The following is a 16352-nucleotide window of genomic DNA, read 5'->3' on the forward strand; positions in this document are numbered from 1 at the left end:
GGGTTTTCTGTAGATACTTGTTTGACTTAGAATGTAATTTATCTTTAAAAAAAGTGTGCTTCTGGTTTTCTGTGTAATACTTTTTGTCATGCTAACTGCATTCACCCTGAGCTCTGTGGCCCTTAGCATCCTTACCAATACAAGAATGAAGGTGCTGTCTAGAAGAAGATGGGTTTAATGTCCCTCTCCCCCAGATACATCACACACCAAAAGCTAATTCTGCTCAAAACCATGACAGCTTTGAAGATGAGGCGACCAAAACAGTTAGTGGTGTGCCACATGTTCTGTCTAGCAAACTTTTTATTAAAATCTCTTACAGTGCCATGTACTTGTATTGTCATCTCATGAAATCTGTGTTTCGTGGGGAACAGTTTTAGAACAATTTACAGTCATTTGATCTTTCAGGTGATACCTGCCTAAATTTGGGTTCGTGGTGTTATTAATTAGCTGGATTATGCAAATTCCATGCTGATGCTTCTGAAAGTCATAGGTACTGAACCTCCTTTTTGCCTTTCAGGCTGAAGTTGTGAAAAAAGAAGTGAAGGAGGAACCAAGCAAAGGAAGGTATGCTTTTCAAATATTCAAGGTTTTTTTATATATCTCTATTGTTCCTGGAATGCGTTTCCAAGATCAGGCAGATTGCTGAGCCATCTCTCTAACTGAGCTTGAGGAAAAGGCCTGCTGTGAGATCCATCAGCTGTTACTTGCTGTTCCTTCTTTGCAGCTTGTGTGTGTTCTGTGTGTGCAGGACATGTAGTGTATTGCTGTAGAGCTGTAATGTTTGTGATCTCTTTGAAATCTGGGGCTTTCAAAGAACATGGTCAGATGGAGTGAAATCCTGTGTTCTGTGTAGTTTAAGTTTGTTATTGTTTTACTAATTCGGCCAGGATTTTACCACAGGTCCTGGAAAGTATGTTTGGATATACATGTTGGTAAGACAATTTTTTTGTTGTATTTAACCAGGAAGTGATTGCTTTATTTTGTCCTACAGTGCTTTCCTCTGTCAGAGCACCTGCATCTATTGTTTCTGTTTCCAAATGCTAAAAATAAACTGAAACTTCCTTGTTTAACTTATTAACATTAACTTCATGTGGTGATACAGGTCCCTGAATTGATTTAAAAAAAATGTTTAGATGCTGTATTAACACCAGAACCTAGAAATGAGAAATGATGGTTTTGGAATGTTCTATTTAAAATTGTTTTATGGATGCTGCTTGCAGTAAAATTTCTATTTGTGGAGAAACTATTTGTTGGTTTTAGAGTCTTGGTTATGTTCTCTCTATAAATGGATAGATCATTATAAGAGTTCTTGTTAACAAATACGACTTAAAACACCTTCTGTGACTCAAATCCATATTTCTGGATAAGTTTTATAATTAAAAAATCCCACCAAGAACCAGAAACACCCCCTTGTATAATAATGGTCCCAAACTTCAGTTTCAAGTAACGCCATTATACTATCATGGGCTGTTGCTATATTTCCACAACCTGTTTCTTTCCAAAGTTAGGCACTCCTAATTTCACAAAACTTCTACTCGGACCCTAGTTGATTTTGGAAGCGTTCAGTTTCTAAACTGTCTGTGACTCACATGTAGGCAGACGTGCAGGTAACCTTTTTGATTCTGGGCTGGTGGGCTTTAGTGAGCGGCGGTAATTAACCAAAACAAGTGAGTCTTACCTGCATCCTAGCTGCTGCTCAGCATCCTGCTGTGGCTGATCAACAATGGGAAAACCGACATTTTTCCCTACAGATAACACTAGACACGTTCTCCTCGTCCAAGACAACTGTCATCTTGCGAGCCTTTCTGACTTGACTGATTATCTTTTTTCATTACATTTTATAAGAAGCAGAAAATACCTTAAATATTTATATATGAAGACCTTGTCATGTGTTTCTGGGGAGGGAAGGACTAGCAAAATTTGGGGAGCAGAATGGGCTGCCCTCTGGGTTGCCTGGGATGATGAGGTGATCTTAAAAAAACCTTAGGGATGCTTCTGGAAGCTCATTTGTCATCCAGCCCTAGTAGGTAGCTCATCTGACCTCGCGGCTGAGGTGACTGACATGTTTATGTGAATGCCTCTGCTCTTTTCAAGGATGCTGATGTGTTTTGCTGGGATTTGTTTTCCTCAGCTAAAATAGCTGAAACTTTTCTTGTCCAGGTTAGGACTTGAGGACCATCCCACTACTTCTTTTAATCCTGAGCTGACATGTAGCGAGTTGTGTCTCTCCTGCGATACAGCCTCTGTGCTGGCATTTCTAGGGCTGAACTCTCCCAAACTTTCCCTTGCTAACTCAGGCAGTGCTGGCTGCGTACGGCAGCTTACGCAGGGACATCCTGTGCAGAAACTGAGCACCAGGTACTGTTGGTTTCACCTTTTATGCTAACTTCTGTGCAGGAAATGCATCTTGCAGGTCTACAGGCTGTTTCTTTCCCAATGCCTAACAGGTCTTTTAAGCGCCTTCAGCTTCGTCAGGCTCCCTCATCTTTACCTCTGCGCATCACTGCCTCTGCAGAGCTCTCCTTCCACTGCTTTGCAGTCTGGTTTGAATCTCTCTGTATATTTTGGACTAGCCCAGGGCTTTGTGAAAAGCACAGGGTGGGTGTTGGCCTGAAAGGATATGCGAAGTCCTGAGGATTCAGAGACTAATACCTTATTTGAATTATGTAGAGGATAATACGCATGTGCTACTCGCTGTAAGCTTTGTAGTTAGTGTATGGTTCCAGTGTTCACTGACATTTTTCCATTCCCTGCAGAAAATGTATAAACAGAGGCTATGGAGTGGGTACAGTTTGGCAAGGTGTTGGAGCTTGTATCTAATTAAGCTTTCTATGCATCAGCGACAAAGGTGGGCTTTCAGAGCTGCCCTTCTGGGCTTTGGGCTCTGACTTACCCAGGTAGCGCTTTGCTACGCAGACACATGAGACGTTAATCTCAATGGTCTGTAGGATGCTCAAATAGAAGAGAAAATTAACTGAAATGGGTTGTTCTTTTGGAGCACAAACAATGTTTAATTGGTGTCAAAGTATCTTCTGTGTTGTGACTGAGTAAACCAATACTGTGGCATAAAAAGCAGATCAGCCCTAGCAGATCAGCCCTGACGGCAGAGCCACTCATGAGGAATGCTTACCCCAAAACATTTGCAAGTAACAAGTTTAAATTGATTACAGGTCTGAGGAGCCTGTTAGAGATGAGCAGGATGTTGGAATGAGTGAGGTTGCTTTTTCTTTCATACGGCTTCAGTTGCTGTGAGCTGAGCTGCTCGGGCTCTGAAGGGGGTTCCCGGCGCTTTGTGGGGCACTGCTGGGAGCACACAACACTCCATTGCTCAAGCAAAATGCTGCAGCCTTGCCGCTTTGCTAGGGGAGGAGCGCCCTCATATCGTGCTGCAGGTATCCATCTGATGCATTGTCATGATGTATTACATCTGTGCCAGTTTTAAATTGGTGTTGTGAAAGATTTTGAGGCAGAATTCATATCCCTTCTTCTCTCTCCTCTCGCATTTTGTAGCAGCAGAGGACAGTGCCCTTGGGCCTGGAGGAAACCTTCGAGATTGGTGTTTCTGCTGTGCTTGCGTAGCACAGATGTTAACTGAGTTTGCCTGTTTTCATCTTTCTGTTGACTCCATGTATTGTGTCTTTGTCTCGTTAACCCTCGCATCTGGCTACTTCAAGACTTAACATTTTTGTCAGCGCTGAGTTCCATTTGATCTAGCCTTCCATTTTCTTGCTGAACATCATGCTGGGGGTATTACCAAAATGGCAGGCTTCTCTGCTTGTTTTTTTTTTCATGAAGGTTTATACAAATGTGCACCCTTTTTTCGTAAACATAGGTTCTGAGAAACCATAGCGCAGGCTGCTCCGTTGTGCATAACCACCGATTAATTATGTGTGTTTGCTGCTTTTGTGTTTGTTTTGACACTTAGTGAGATTGTCAGCATTGGTATTCTGGCACCTTTCCATCTAGAGATGCATGAGGTGTTGGGATGCTCATTTTCTCGAGCATTGTGGGAAAAGGGGCACAGACATCTCTGATTTCAGTGTCTCCCAAGATCATCTATGGAGGATTCTTTCTTTCAGAGAAGAATAATGCACTTCCTGTAACTGAAGTTCTCTGAAAAGTGCTATCCTCTGCATTGTCATCTTGGGCTTTATTATCCAGGGAGCTGACAGTGGGATTATACAGTGCAAACAGAGCCTGGCCAAAAGGAGCCTCTGTGCATGTGTTGTGTTCCCCGCTATTGTGCGAGGTCAATGTGGTTTAAAAACAAAGCAACCCCTCCCTCCCCCCAAACGTGAACTAAAAAAAAACACCCAAAAGATCAAACTTCAGACTCCTAGCTACTGGAAGAGTTCTCTTGGTTGGTGACTGCAGCGTCTGCTGTCTTCAAACATAGCAAAACTCTGGTAATTCCTTTATACAGGGAGACTGGGGTGTGTATTTTTGCAGTACATGCACTTTCACAGTCTGCCTTGCATCAGGGGATCTAAATTTTAGGAGTCCATGTCAGTGCTGAGGTGATGGGGTACACCTGTAGTGACCGCTACCTTGAGAGGTCTGACTGCAAGTAACGCAATTCAAAGTGTAAGAGGCTTGCGATATACTGAGGTGGATTAAACAGAAGCATAAAACTAATCAGCTATTCGCCTCAATGTTGTTAACCATTTTAACACTGATAGGCTAGATTTCCAAATGCTAAGCACTAATGCATCAGGAAGTCCCCCACCATTGGCGTCAAGAGGTTTCTGCTAACTGTAGAATTCTCAACATAGTTTGATTTCTTCTGTTTTTTTTAAATGCATTTAGCTCTGGCTTGAAAAAATATCCAGAGGGATCAGGAGTGGTGCAAACAGCAGCTGCTAATCCTCCAGTAGAGCCTAGTGTGGCAAAGAAAGGACCCATTTCCATCTCTAATGTCAAAGACGAGATGTCAGCAGTACAGATAGAGCCCTCTGAGTCCCATCTTGAAAGAGCAGTAAGGGGGTCTGCTGCAAGACTGGCAGAAACGCCTGTGGAGGAAGCGGATGCTGGAGTTGAAGTTACTGTGGCATCTATCAAGTTTGCTGACACCGAATCGTCTGAAGCGAAGTCAGAAGAGATGCTGCTGCTGCCTTCCAGTGTGGAGAAAGAAGAGGCAGTTACAGATAATGCTGAACTAGAGCTGTTCGAACCTGCTGTCGTAGCTGCATCAGAGGAGGAAATTAAAGCGGAAGATGAAGAGTTGCCTGCTCCTGCCATTGAATTGCCAGAAGAGTTGTCCGATGTGGGCAAGGCTGAAGACGTGCCGTCAGGTTGTGCTGTGAAGCCGGCAGCGTGGGAATCAACAGGGGCCGTCCCTGGAGCGGTGCCCCCTGATTCTGACGCAGCTTCGGTGGAGGTGGTGTCATCAATTGTCACACAGACAGACAACAAGTTGGATGCTCCTGAAAAAAATCCTGTTTCTGATGCTGTGAGAACCGAACATGAAATATCTGTAACTCCGATAATGGAGAAGAAACCTGTGCTTAGAACTGGGGTGGCCATGGAGAAGAAACTGGATGTAGCTGGAGCCGACAGAGAGACGAAACCAGAAGAGCCTGCATTCAGAGCTGGAAGAGCTGTGGAGGAGAACCCTGAAAACTTTTTGGTCAAGACTGGGGCAGAGGCAGAGAAGAAACTTGAACAATCTGTGGCCAAGGTTGGGGCTGTTGTGGAAGATGATGCAAATGCTGTCAATGAGAACAACGAGGGAAGTTTAATCAAAGCCCATCAAAATAAAGGAGCAGGACCAGCAAAAACTGATGAAGCCCACAAAGCAGTTACGTTAAACTCTTCTTTATCTGTCAAGGAATTTTCCTCTGTTGGGAGAACGATTTTAAAGGCAGTGGTGTCTCTTCCGGATATATCAAAGTCAAGGGTTCCAGTACAGAGAAAAGAGCCTTCCCTGTGTAAAGGAGGGGAACAGAGAGCTCCTTTGAAACCTGAGACCCAGGGCCAAGCAGCAGTGGAGAAGAACATCGCATCAAAAGAAGCAGGTCACCCGAAACCTGGTAACAGCCGATCAAGCCTGGGAGATGGCAGCGGCAAATGTAAAGTGAACAGAAGTTCTGTTGTTGATGGAAAGGGAGGCAATGGGAGGAATTCATCTCAGCAAGAGAAGGACTCACGAGAGGAATCTAGGGCTAGTTCAAAACAGTCTCAAGAGGGAGAGAGTAGATCATCCAGCATGAAGAAAGACAACAGCAGCAATAAGGTGAGGAGGGCAGGAAGGCCGGTTCAGTGTGCCTGATCAGTAACTAACTCCATGCTTCTCTCAGATGTTGAGTATGGGACAATGAGATTATGTTCCCCTTCCCTTTTCCATAAATCACTCAGCTGGTTTGGGCCAACAGACAAGTTGGAATAGCGAGATGGCGGGCAACCAGTTGCTTTTAGATGCAGTGTGTGCAACGCAAGTACGTAACTGGTTTGAAAATGCTACTTGGAAAAAAATGCAGGAAGGTATTTTTGAAGTGAGTCTTTTATTGAGTGTCATAACTTTATGTTCTTGGATTAGTTCTGAATGGGAATTAATAAGCTTTCTGTCCTTTTGTGAGCTGATATTTGCTTTGTCAAGTCCTACACAGACACTGGTTACTGAAAAGAGGCTACTAAGCAAGGTATTACCTGTGACTTGTTGCTAGAGACTGTATGCCTGGACTCTACCGCTGACGGTTGGCTTAGATCTGTATTTGCCAAGCATGTGATCAGAAGCAGCAATCTGGACAACCTAAAAAAGTTCATTAAGGGAAAAAATAGCTGATTTTTTTTTTAATATTATTTTTTCTCTTGTGGACGGGTTAGTTGGCTTAACTGGTTTCATGTGAACTTTTGTCTGATTTTGCAGGCTTCTGTTGGTGGCAGTGCTAAAGCTTCAAAAAGTGACACTAGCAGCAGTGCAAAACAAAAGGAGGTAAGGATACAACCACAACTGAACTTAACATACAGATTGTCTTGAAAGTGTGTGTGTGTACGCTAAGAATCTTTAGCATCCTTCCCTAGGGAATTTTTTGTGTTACTGGCTGTTATGGACTATGGGCATAAAGCTGTAAGGTCAAGTCATTTGGAAGAGAAACTTAATTAAAGAAGTGAGTGTTAAAAGGAGGTGGTTTTTTTAGTCTCGGATGTTATTTGAGAAAGAACACATTAACTATTTGGATCCCCAGCTACCTGCATGAGATCTGTGTTTGTCATCACACTTGTGAGAAGAGGGAAGGAAGGCTGAATTCCTCTAGCCCCTTACAAATGATTTTGTACAACAGGAGGTAGTTAGAACATCTCCATCCATGGTACCCTCTCTACGCAGAGGTGTATTTCCAGTGGGTTCCGCAGAGCAAGGATTACTGCATGTTTTTGGTGCAGTGTTGGTTTGAAGATCAGCTTGGGAGTCTGTAGGCTCAGGTGCTAAAAAGCCCGCATTCTTATGTGAAGGTGAAAAGAGATACCCCCTCTCTCTCTGAGATAGCTTGGGCTTTGGGAGAGAAAAGCAGAAAGAAGGTAATAAAAGCCCGTATTGATGAGTTTGTAGAAGTAGCATTACAGGATCAAATCGAAGATCTACCAGGTAAGTAGTGGATTCCTATGGAAAATGGATTTCTGGGATAAAGTTTGGAGCCCTACATCCTTTTACTAACCTTAATCCATGTAAACTTTCTGCATCACCAGCACAGTGTGTTTGTGAAGTTGGTGGTGGCGATGGTAATAGAGAACACTTTCACAACTGAGGTTCCGGATGTGTGTGTTAATCCCCAAGGGGAAATTCTGCAGCCTTTGAAAAAAGGCTTTGTAATGCCAGCTACTTCTTACTGCTTTATTCCTCACTGTTATAGCTGATGAGAACCAAGATCTGTGTTCTCCTTTTCATGGAAGGAAGAATGCAGTAATGTTTGATTTCAGTATAAATATAACCAGGTACTTCCTTCTTCTTCGCCATGGTCATATTTGCATTAAATATTCAAGTTTCTGCATCAGAATGTGGTGGAGGCATGCGTTATTTCTAGTATTTGTTAGCTTTTTGAAAAAGAAAGGGAAGAAAAGCCATGTAGCCTTTGAATTTCAGATTACTTTTTCTGCTGGAAAAAAGGTATTTCTTAGCTGCAATCTTACTCAGATTACAGAGGAGTTTATCTTGCCTTGGCCTTAAAAGTTCTTCTTTGACAAGAGTTTTTTCATTCTTGTGTGGAATACCGACTGGTATTTGGCAGCGGGATGAATATTTTTTTTGGGAGAATAAAAATAATTCAGACTCATTCATTGAAGAAATTGAATACATAATTTGGGGTGGAATGGATATTTGGGTGCATTTTACTGTCTGAAATTAATTTACTCATTGGCTTCAAGTACCCATCTTTTCTGCCTTATCCTGCCATCCTGATTATAAGCGTGTAGCTATTTTATAGTGAACAAATTATAATACTGTAGTCAAAAAACGTGACTGCTGTCTAATCAAATAACCTAAAAGTAATTCAGGGTTAATTCAGTCTTTTCTTAAATTCAGTATCTATCCATACATCCTCCTCCAGATGCTTTCAGCTATCTACGGCATTAAATTGCTTCTAATTCTTTGCAGTTGCCCTAGAATAAATTGTGTGAGCCCTGATGGGAGCTGGCATGGTCAAACTGCAGGGTAGGAGGATTTTTAGATGCAGGACATGGTCCAGTAAGAGCATGCCGCTGACTCAGGAGAATTAGAAAAGGTCAGGCTCTGCCCTCTTAAGCATAAAAAAAATCATTAAGGCGTTTTCCAGAAAGCTGGAGCCATTTGTTAGGAAATTGAAACCAAAGAGGCAAGATGGAACAGTTGAGTAGTCATCAGGATACAGAATGACTTTGCTGGATCAAAACATCTGATGTAGGCTCCTGTTCTGTAGCAGCAGCCAACAGCATATGCCTAGGGAAGAGAATGAGATACTGACACAAGGTAATAGTATTTTTGAAGGATGCTCTGGAGGTATTCAGATTTTCACTAGTCTTCCTGTGAGTGCAAAAATCACGAGTATTCAGGGCATCGACCCGGTTCTTTTAATAGACATACATTTTTGTCTATTCACCCACTGTGTTTTTGAAAAATGCTTTGAGTTTCTGAGTTAAATCCACTTACTTAACACAAATGCTGATAATGAAAACTTCTACGTGAGACTGAAGGCCTGAAAATCTGTTTCTACCCTCAAGTTGCATTTTTTTTTTGTTCCCCCCTTGAGGCAGCTTCAGTGTGTAGAGATTTTTCCATAGGCACCCTGTGGATGGAGGTGTTTGTGTCAGTGTGTGAATGTTAAATTTTGTTATATTCACATTTTTACACTTTCTAGGAAGAAGAGCTGTTTCCATTTAACCTGGATGAATTTGTTACTGTGGATGAGGTGGTAGAGGAAATTGAGTCTCCTGTTAAAACACGGCGAAACCCACCAAGGGGTAAGAGAAAAGATGGTGCTAAAAACAATTCTTCTGAGCCTAGTTCCAAGAGAAGGAAAGGGAAGAGCTCTGTGGCACGCATCACTGAAAGCGAACACTCTTTTGTCACTTTGGATGAAATCGGTGAGGATGAGGATGTGGCTGCACAGCTAATGGGAGTTGTGAATTTAGAAGCGTTGAGTGACCCACAGGGCCTCGTTGTTGTGGATGAAGTGATGGAGGAGGAAGAACTTATGTCAGAAGCAGTAAAGGATCCACAGTCGCTTGTTACTTTGGATGAGATATCTGAGCAGGAGGACTTTAGTTCTCATAAAGATGTCCCTGGGTCAGTTTTCGAGGAGCGGGTTTTGAAAGCTGAACCCTTGGTAACTGTAGATGAAATTGGTGAAGTCGAAGAGCTGCCCCTGAATGAGCCTGCAGACTTGAATATTGAGGATGTGCTGAAACACAGGGAGGATGATAAAGTGGCCGCTGAGGATACTGGAGATTGTGCTTCCTCGCAGGTGCCCGATGATCCCAGCGCTTTAGTGACGGTTGATGAAATACAAGAGGACAATGAAGATAATCCTCTAGTGACTTTGGATGAAGTTAATGAAGATGAAGATGATTTTCTGGCAGATTTCAATCGTCTAAAAGAGGAGCTAAACTTTGTTACAGTAGACGAAGTTGGAGAGGAGGATGAGGAAGAAGAAAATACTTGCCCAGAGAAAAATCTGAATGAAGATGAAGATGATGAAGACATTGTTGCTGTTGCAGGACCAGAAGAGGAGGAAATTGCTGCCATTGCAGGACCAGAAGAGGAGGATATTGTTGCTGTTGCAGGACCAGAAGAAATGGAAATTCTAGGAGATACGAGTCCAGAAGAAGAAATGATTGCAATCTCAAAGTCAAAAGGTAAGGAATCTTTCATAGGTTCTAGAGGGGAAATAAAAAATAAGATGCTCATAATCAGTGCCACGCACAAGGAGATCCTTGTAGCAAATAGAGGGAACTGAAAAAAAAACAACTATTTGACAAAATTAATGAAAGATGGTGGGGAAAAAATGGAGACTACCTAACACTGTAGAGGTTATATATAGCCTTTAATTACAGGGCCAAACTTCATTAAAACAGGTAAGTCAAATGAAATAGACCAGGGGTCCTCAAACTACGGCCTGCGAGCAGGATACGGCTCCCAGGGTCCTCAATCTGGCCCCCAGTATTTACAGACCCCCCACCCCCCCACCCCACCCCGCTGGGGGTTGGGGGGGGAACCAAGCAGCCACAGATGACTGCCTGCCACTGCATCCGCGCGCCGGCCCCCTGTTTAAAAGGTTTGAGGACCCCTGAAATAGACTAACTGGTACAAAGACGTAACAGCTTCCAAACAGGGTCTAAAGGAAAGAATGTAGAACATCATCTGCATTGTGGAATTAGCAAAGGGTTAAAAAAAGTCCTGACGCGGAGCCAAGTAGGGAGGACTATATATAACTGATACACAAGAAGAGTTTTGGCCAAAGCGTGTGTAAAGGATCTATGTGATGTCTTCCACAAATATCGAGTTCTCTTTCTGCCTCTGCTGATGCAGCTGAGCACTGACACAGCACCTTTTGTTCTGGTGTTTTGGAAAAGCTTCTCTCCCATCTCATGCCTATTGCCTAGCAGGAGCACGCTGACTAGTGCAGATGTGGAGGAGTTGCAGAAGCAGCAGATCTCTTGCTTAAAACAGAGTATTTTAAACTTCAGTTTCTATAAACATTAGGAAAAGGATTAGTTGATTGTATGCACCCCCAAAATTACTTAAATGTTATATATTGTTTTAATCTTGTACTGTTACAGAACATAAGTTTCCCTGTGATGAACAAAAACATTTACTGAAAATGCAAAATATCTTCTGTTAGAAAGTCAGCTGTAAAAAGACTGCTTAAAATATTCAAGCCCTTGAGTTGATTTCTGATCTAACTGGTAGTGACACATTGTAATAAATGTATTTGATACACAGTAAATAAGTGATTTTAGTTCCTCTTTGTATAATAGAAGTTGCAGGCAAAAGAGTGGGTACGGCAAAATCTGCTAAAGCATCTTGGGGTGCAAGAGACCGATGCTGCCCGTTGCGTTCCTTCGACAGCATCCTGGGTTCGTTGTTAGGGCAAAGGATTTGTTGCATTAGCTTTGTTTAGGATATGTTGATACCTAGATAAATATTTGAATATAGAATTAGAAAGAAACCAGATGTTTTTGATGTGTGACTCCTCACCTGCCAGTCAGACTGCTTCAGTAGTCTAAACCCCAAAGACCTTATTTATCTTGTAATGGAGGAGACTGTCAAACTCCTTATCTCCAGAAAAAATCTTAAAATGTTGGGTTTGATCTTTCCTTAGAGCTGATTAATCTGGTAATTTTATTCTGTTGGTTTTGGCTGGTTCTGTAATGGTGCTGAATACTGCTGTCAGACCTGGAGCTAGATTAATCCAGCTGTTGGACCTTCAGCTGGATTAATTCATGAAGTTTGGTAGCTTGTATTATAAAGAAGTTTGAGATTTTTGAGATCATCATCACAAAGTTGGTTTGAAGCTGTTGATAAGAGGGTAGAGGATGGTAGCTGAGAGCGGCAGTGGTACGTCTGTGAAGAGTGCTGTGTGGTCAGGAGTGCTTTTGGGGTCGCTCACCACAGCACCGGGGCTGTATTTGGAAGCCTTACCTGCAGGACTGCTGATGTCAGGCATTCCTGAAAATTGCTCTATGGAAAGACCAAACCAAACAGTGGAGAAAACAGCAAGGCCCGTACAGATGGTGTGTGTTTGAAGCAGTAACGAGCTGTTATAGCTCTATAGAATATGTGTTTAAACTAGCAGATACTTTTCTTTAACATGCATTTATGGCCTCCAGCAGATCAGCTGGGATCAGGACATAAAGAACCAGAGTCTAAGCGGAAGAAAATGGCTTCTTCAGATCTATCAAAGACGCAGAGTACTCCAAAAGGTAAAACCAAAAAAACCCAAAACAAAACCAAAGCCCACCCCAAATGCTCCATACTTTTCTTGCCGGAAGACAGCTTTTTTGCCCCTTTGAAAACGCCTCCTTTGCCTTGTTACCACATCTAACTTTAAAGTCATGGCCCATAATCTGGTGGGTTTTGTGATTTGGTTTTTTGTTTTGCTTTGTGGTTTTTTAATCTTGGGTCCTACAAACGCATGTTTGACAAGTTTCTGCTGTTGGCTCGATAGCAGCACCAAAATGAAAAGTTCTTTTTTCCTAAAATTTACAAATGTAGGCTAACGTATTTATAATTAGCACAGTGCAGTGTAATATCTGCTTACTGTTCTAATTCTGTTAGGAGTTTTATTACCAACTTGCAACGTATAGAAATAAAGGAACTGCTTACATAATTTTAAAAACTGTTTAGTTTTAGGCAGTTCTGTGAGGAGCAGGGAGTTGGACTTGATGATCCTTGTGGATCCCTTCCAGCTCGAGATACTAGAATTCTATGTGTGTGTGCATATATATATATTTTCGAAGATCCTAATCTAAAATACTTTTCTGTAAAACTACTGACAACACTTGAACTGTAAAAGAAGTTGCTAGGAAAATACAGATCCTTGCCTGATGGCTTGTGTGATAATCTCTGCGACAGAAAATGCTTGTGTAACGTGCTGCAGGACAGAGGTTAAACTCGGCAAGAGGTGGTATATAATACACTTTCAAGGCCAAAAGATGCTGAGGTAGTTGCAGTGAACTTCAGATCCAGAAGGTCATTTGCCCTGTTCGCAGAAAATTGTGTCCTCTGTTTATTGAAGTAGGGCAGGTAACCAACTTGGATTAAACCCCCAGTTTTTGGAATACTGAAAAAACTTAACAAACTTCCTCCCAGTAATAGCAAATTGTACAGATTTGGCTAAAGGAATCCAATTTTTAAATATTTTTGAAAGCTGTGTTTTGTTAATGGGCTGTTTCAAAGCTGTGTTTTGTTCATGTGAATGTTGTGTGCTGTCTCTTCAGATTTGGATTACCTCCTTCCAAAGGCTGGCTTTTTCTGTCAGATCTGCTCGCTGTTCTACGCAGATGAAACGTCTGTGAAAAATCACTGCAAGACACTGCTTCATCAGCAAAACATGGAGGTAATGCTCGAGCTTCTCCAAACACACAGGGGTGCAGAGAATTACCGTTCTAAAAATGGTTGCTTTAATGAGTGATACTAATTTCCTAGTGGTGCAGAGAGCTCGTCTTAATACTTCAAGGGGGTTTAGTTTAAAACTTGGACACAGACACTGTTAAATTACTCATCAGCTACATAAAGCCTTCCTTACCTGGGAAGGCGTGGGGAGGATAGCTGTTACCTTCCCTTCATTTTTAAGAAATGATTTTTAAAAACTGCGCCAGGTGTCCGAAAGCGTGGTTTTGTCAGATTTCCTGGCTTGCTGAAACTGCAGATTGGCTGAAATATCTTGCAGATATAAAATGACCAAAAGGTCACTTTGTCAACCAGAAGACTGAAGTTTGGGATCAAAACTCCCCTTAGCCCTCAGCAGCACATCTTGCTGTGTCCCCATCCGGTGGGGAGAGGCAGCCCCTTCTGGGTGAGGTGCCGGTGTGAGGGGTAGAGAACTGGGAAGGTATTTATCGACATAGGCTGTTGTAAGGCAGGTGTCATGAATACGCGGCCTGTGGGGAATATTGAATAACTATTTTATATTTCATGAGCAGACACTGGTGTCTGTCACAGTGTGAAATCCTGATACCCAATAAATATTTTGCCGCACTCCACTTGGGAGCTTCACTGCTCGGTGGCTGTGTGGGGGTCAGTTTGCGAGCAAAACTAAATGTTTTTCAGTACAAATCGCGTGTTACCAGCATAAAGAGCAGGGTGGCTTTTGGCCAGTGCCTTTATGAACTTTGCACTGGTTTAGAGCATGATCTTGTTGCAGATGAGGAATAACATAGCAGTATAATTTCATTGGCTGCCCTTATTTCTACAGAAATTCATGGCCAAGCAGAAGGATGAGGATAACGGTGGGGAAGAGCGGAGTTCAAGGTGATCGGAGGAAAGAAGAATTCTTTCAGTGAATTAAACTTAGGGTCCAGTCAATTTTGTGTATTTTGTTATGTTTTAATTTGTAATTTTGTTTCAGAAAGAATCATTTATGTTGTATAAATTGAGCTCAGTATAGACAGACTAAAAGAAAAACATACGGTGGCTTTGATTTATATATCAAATCATCTGACTTGGAAGAGACTTCTTTTACAAGTGTTGACATAAAATAAATGTTCTTACTGTATAGTTAACACCAGGGGATTGTGTTTGGTGTGATTTATTGTGTTTTGTTAACTCTGGATCACAACAGAGAGTAGGAGGGAATTTGTTCTTGAGTTCTCCGTCCAGTGCCACTTTACAGAGCTCTCAGCAGGCGAAATTTCACATGCTACATATGCTCCGTACTGCTCCAGAGCAGTGACCCTCATGGTGAAAATTTCAGTGATCCTGTGGATTGTTATGTTCCCTTTAGCTGGATTTTTTTCTAAGGCCTCTGTGATCTCATGGTAATTTTGGGAAGATAAAGCCGAGGCCATGAAGGGGAGCAGAGCGGATTCCAGCACTGTTAGCATGCCTGTCATTCCTGCAGTCAGCCAGGGAGGTCACCATCTCTTGCTGTTTCTCCTTGGTGACCAAGTTTGCTTGTTTATTTTGGGTTGGTTTTGCCTGTTTGTTCCAGTCTGTCGGTCAAAGCCTGTGGAGCACTCAGCAGCATGGCTAAACATGGCAATTTTCTTTTCCAGTGTTGCTCACTGCTCAGTCGGGGGTTCTGACTGGTGTGCTCTTAGCAGTGGGTCACAACTGTATCATGATTGACTTTGAGCTTTTATTTTCTACCTAGCCACTTGAAATTTATTTAAAAGACTGGTTTTTGAAATCCACCATTGTCTCTGCTACTCCTTCAGACTTTGGGTAGTTGATTTTGGTTGAATTCTGTTCCTGGAGGAAGAGTGCAGAAGCATTCCTGCAGGTCCAAGGAAAAGGAGAGACTTTGCTGTTCTTCCTGGTGGGGTATTACAGGTCATACCTGTGCCATAGCTGGGGCAAAAATCCTTGTGCCTGCAGACCTCTGATCAGTAAAGCACTGAAATAAACTGAACATGGGGTTTAGCAAAGGAAGCACCTGTGTGTTGCTGGTGGGGAACATGCTCCTTGGTGGGACACGATCAAGCTCGCAGGACCTTGCTTCTTCAAGAGCAAGTGTGTGCAGAAAGAGGTACTTTGTATTTCACATTTTGAAGTTGTTGCATGATACCGAGCTGGTAAGTGTCTTTAAACATCCATCTGCTGCCTGAGGTCCGTGCCATGTATGTGCGAAGAGGACAGAGCCTGCTCTGAAGGCTCCAAAAAGCCGACTTTGCTTTGGGCTGCTCATGTAGTTGACAGAGCAGTCACGCTGTCTGACAGGCAGGCAACAGAATTTTGTAAATCATTGCTGTTTGGGCTTCTCTTTTTTTTTTTTTTTTTTGGGGTTTTTTGTTTTTTTTTGGGGTTTTTTTTTGTTTGTTTTGCTTGCATCCCTTGATAAGGAACGTGAACTGGCTGCTGTTGTATGCTGCACTGGGCTGTCCTGGCATGTCCATCCCCTGCCAACAGATAAGTGTCTCAAAAATTCGGGTGAGGGATTTAGACCAGCAAATCCTTGGCAAGTCAGGGAGCATGCTTCAGGGTAAGAACGCGCCTGCGTTGAGAGTGCGTGTACGCCCGCCTCCCCCTGCTCTCTTCGGGATCTGACCTCTAATCCAAAGCAGTGAGCAGTACAGATGAGGCTGCCGTAATGCTATTTAACTGCTTAATTACCCTGTTACCCAGTTACCCTTGGGTTAGTAGTAATTCATATAGAAGAGAATTTAAAAACCCTGTTTGAAATAATGGGATGCAAACTGGAATTTAGTGTGAGGAGCATCTGCGG

The 16352-nt window shown here is 42.6% G+C and overlaps 1 protein-coding gene across 4 annotated transcripts in view; it reads left to right on the top strand.

Moving 5' to 3' along the window:
• ZNF638 (zinc finger protein 638) overlaps nucleotides 1-14696 on the top strand; it is a 42845-nt gene extending 28149 nt beyond the window's left edge. For 3 of the 4 annotated variants that reach the window (XM_040590356.1, XM_040590347.1, XM_040590368.1), the window contains exons 19-25: nucleotides 518-564; nucleotides 4807-6232; nucleotides 6866-6931; nucleotides 9327-10323; nucleotides 12298-12390; nucleotides 13408-13526; nucleotides 14385-14696. In XM_040590356.1, coding sequence (XP_040446290.1) covers nucleotides 518-564; nucleotides 4807-6232; nucleotides 6866-6931; nucleotides 9327-10323; nucleotides 12298-12390; nucleotides 13408-13526; nucleotides 14385-14444 — 2808 coding nt within the window. In that variant the 3' untranslated portion in view covers nucleotides 14445-14696. The remainder of the gene's footprint in view (nucleotides 1-517; nucleotides 565-4806; nucleotides 6233-6865; nucleotides 6932-9326; nucleotides 10324-12297; nucleotides 12391-13407; nucleotides 13527-14384) is intronic. The other variant, XM_040590336.1, reaches the window with a different exon arrangement.
• Nucleotides 14697-16352: the final 1656 nt, after the last annotated feature.

Source organism: Falco naumanni, chromosome 1 (genome assembly GCF_017639655.2).
Source record: "Falco naumanni isolate bFalNau1 chromosome 1, bFalNau1.pat, whole genome shotgun sequence".
Classification (NCBI taxonomy): Eukaryota; Metazoa; Chordata; class Aves; order Falconiformes; family Falconidae; genus Falco; species Falco naumanni.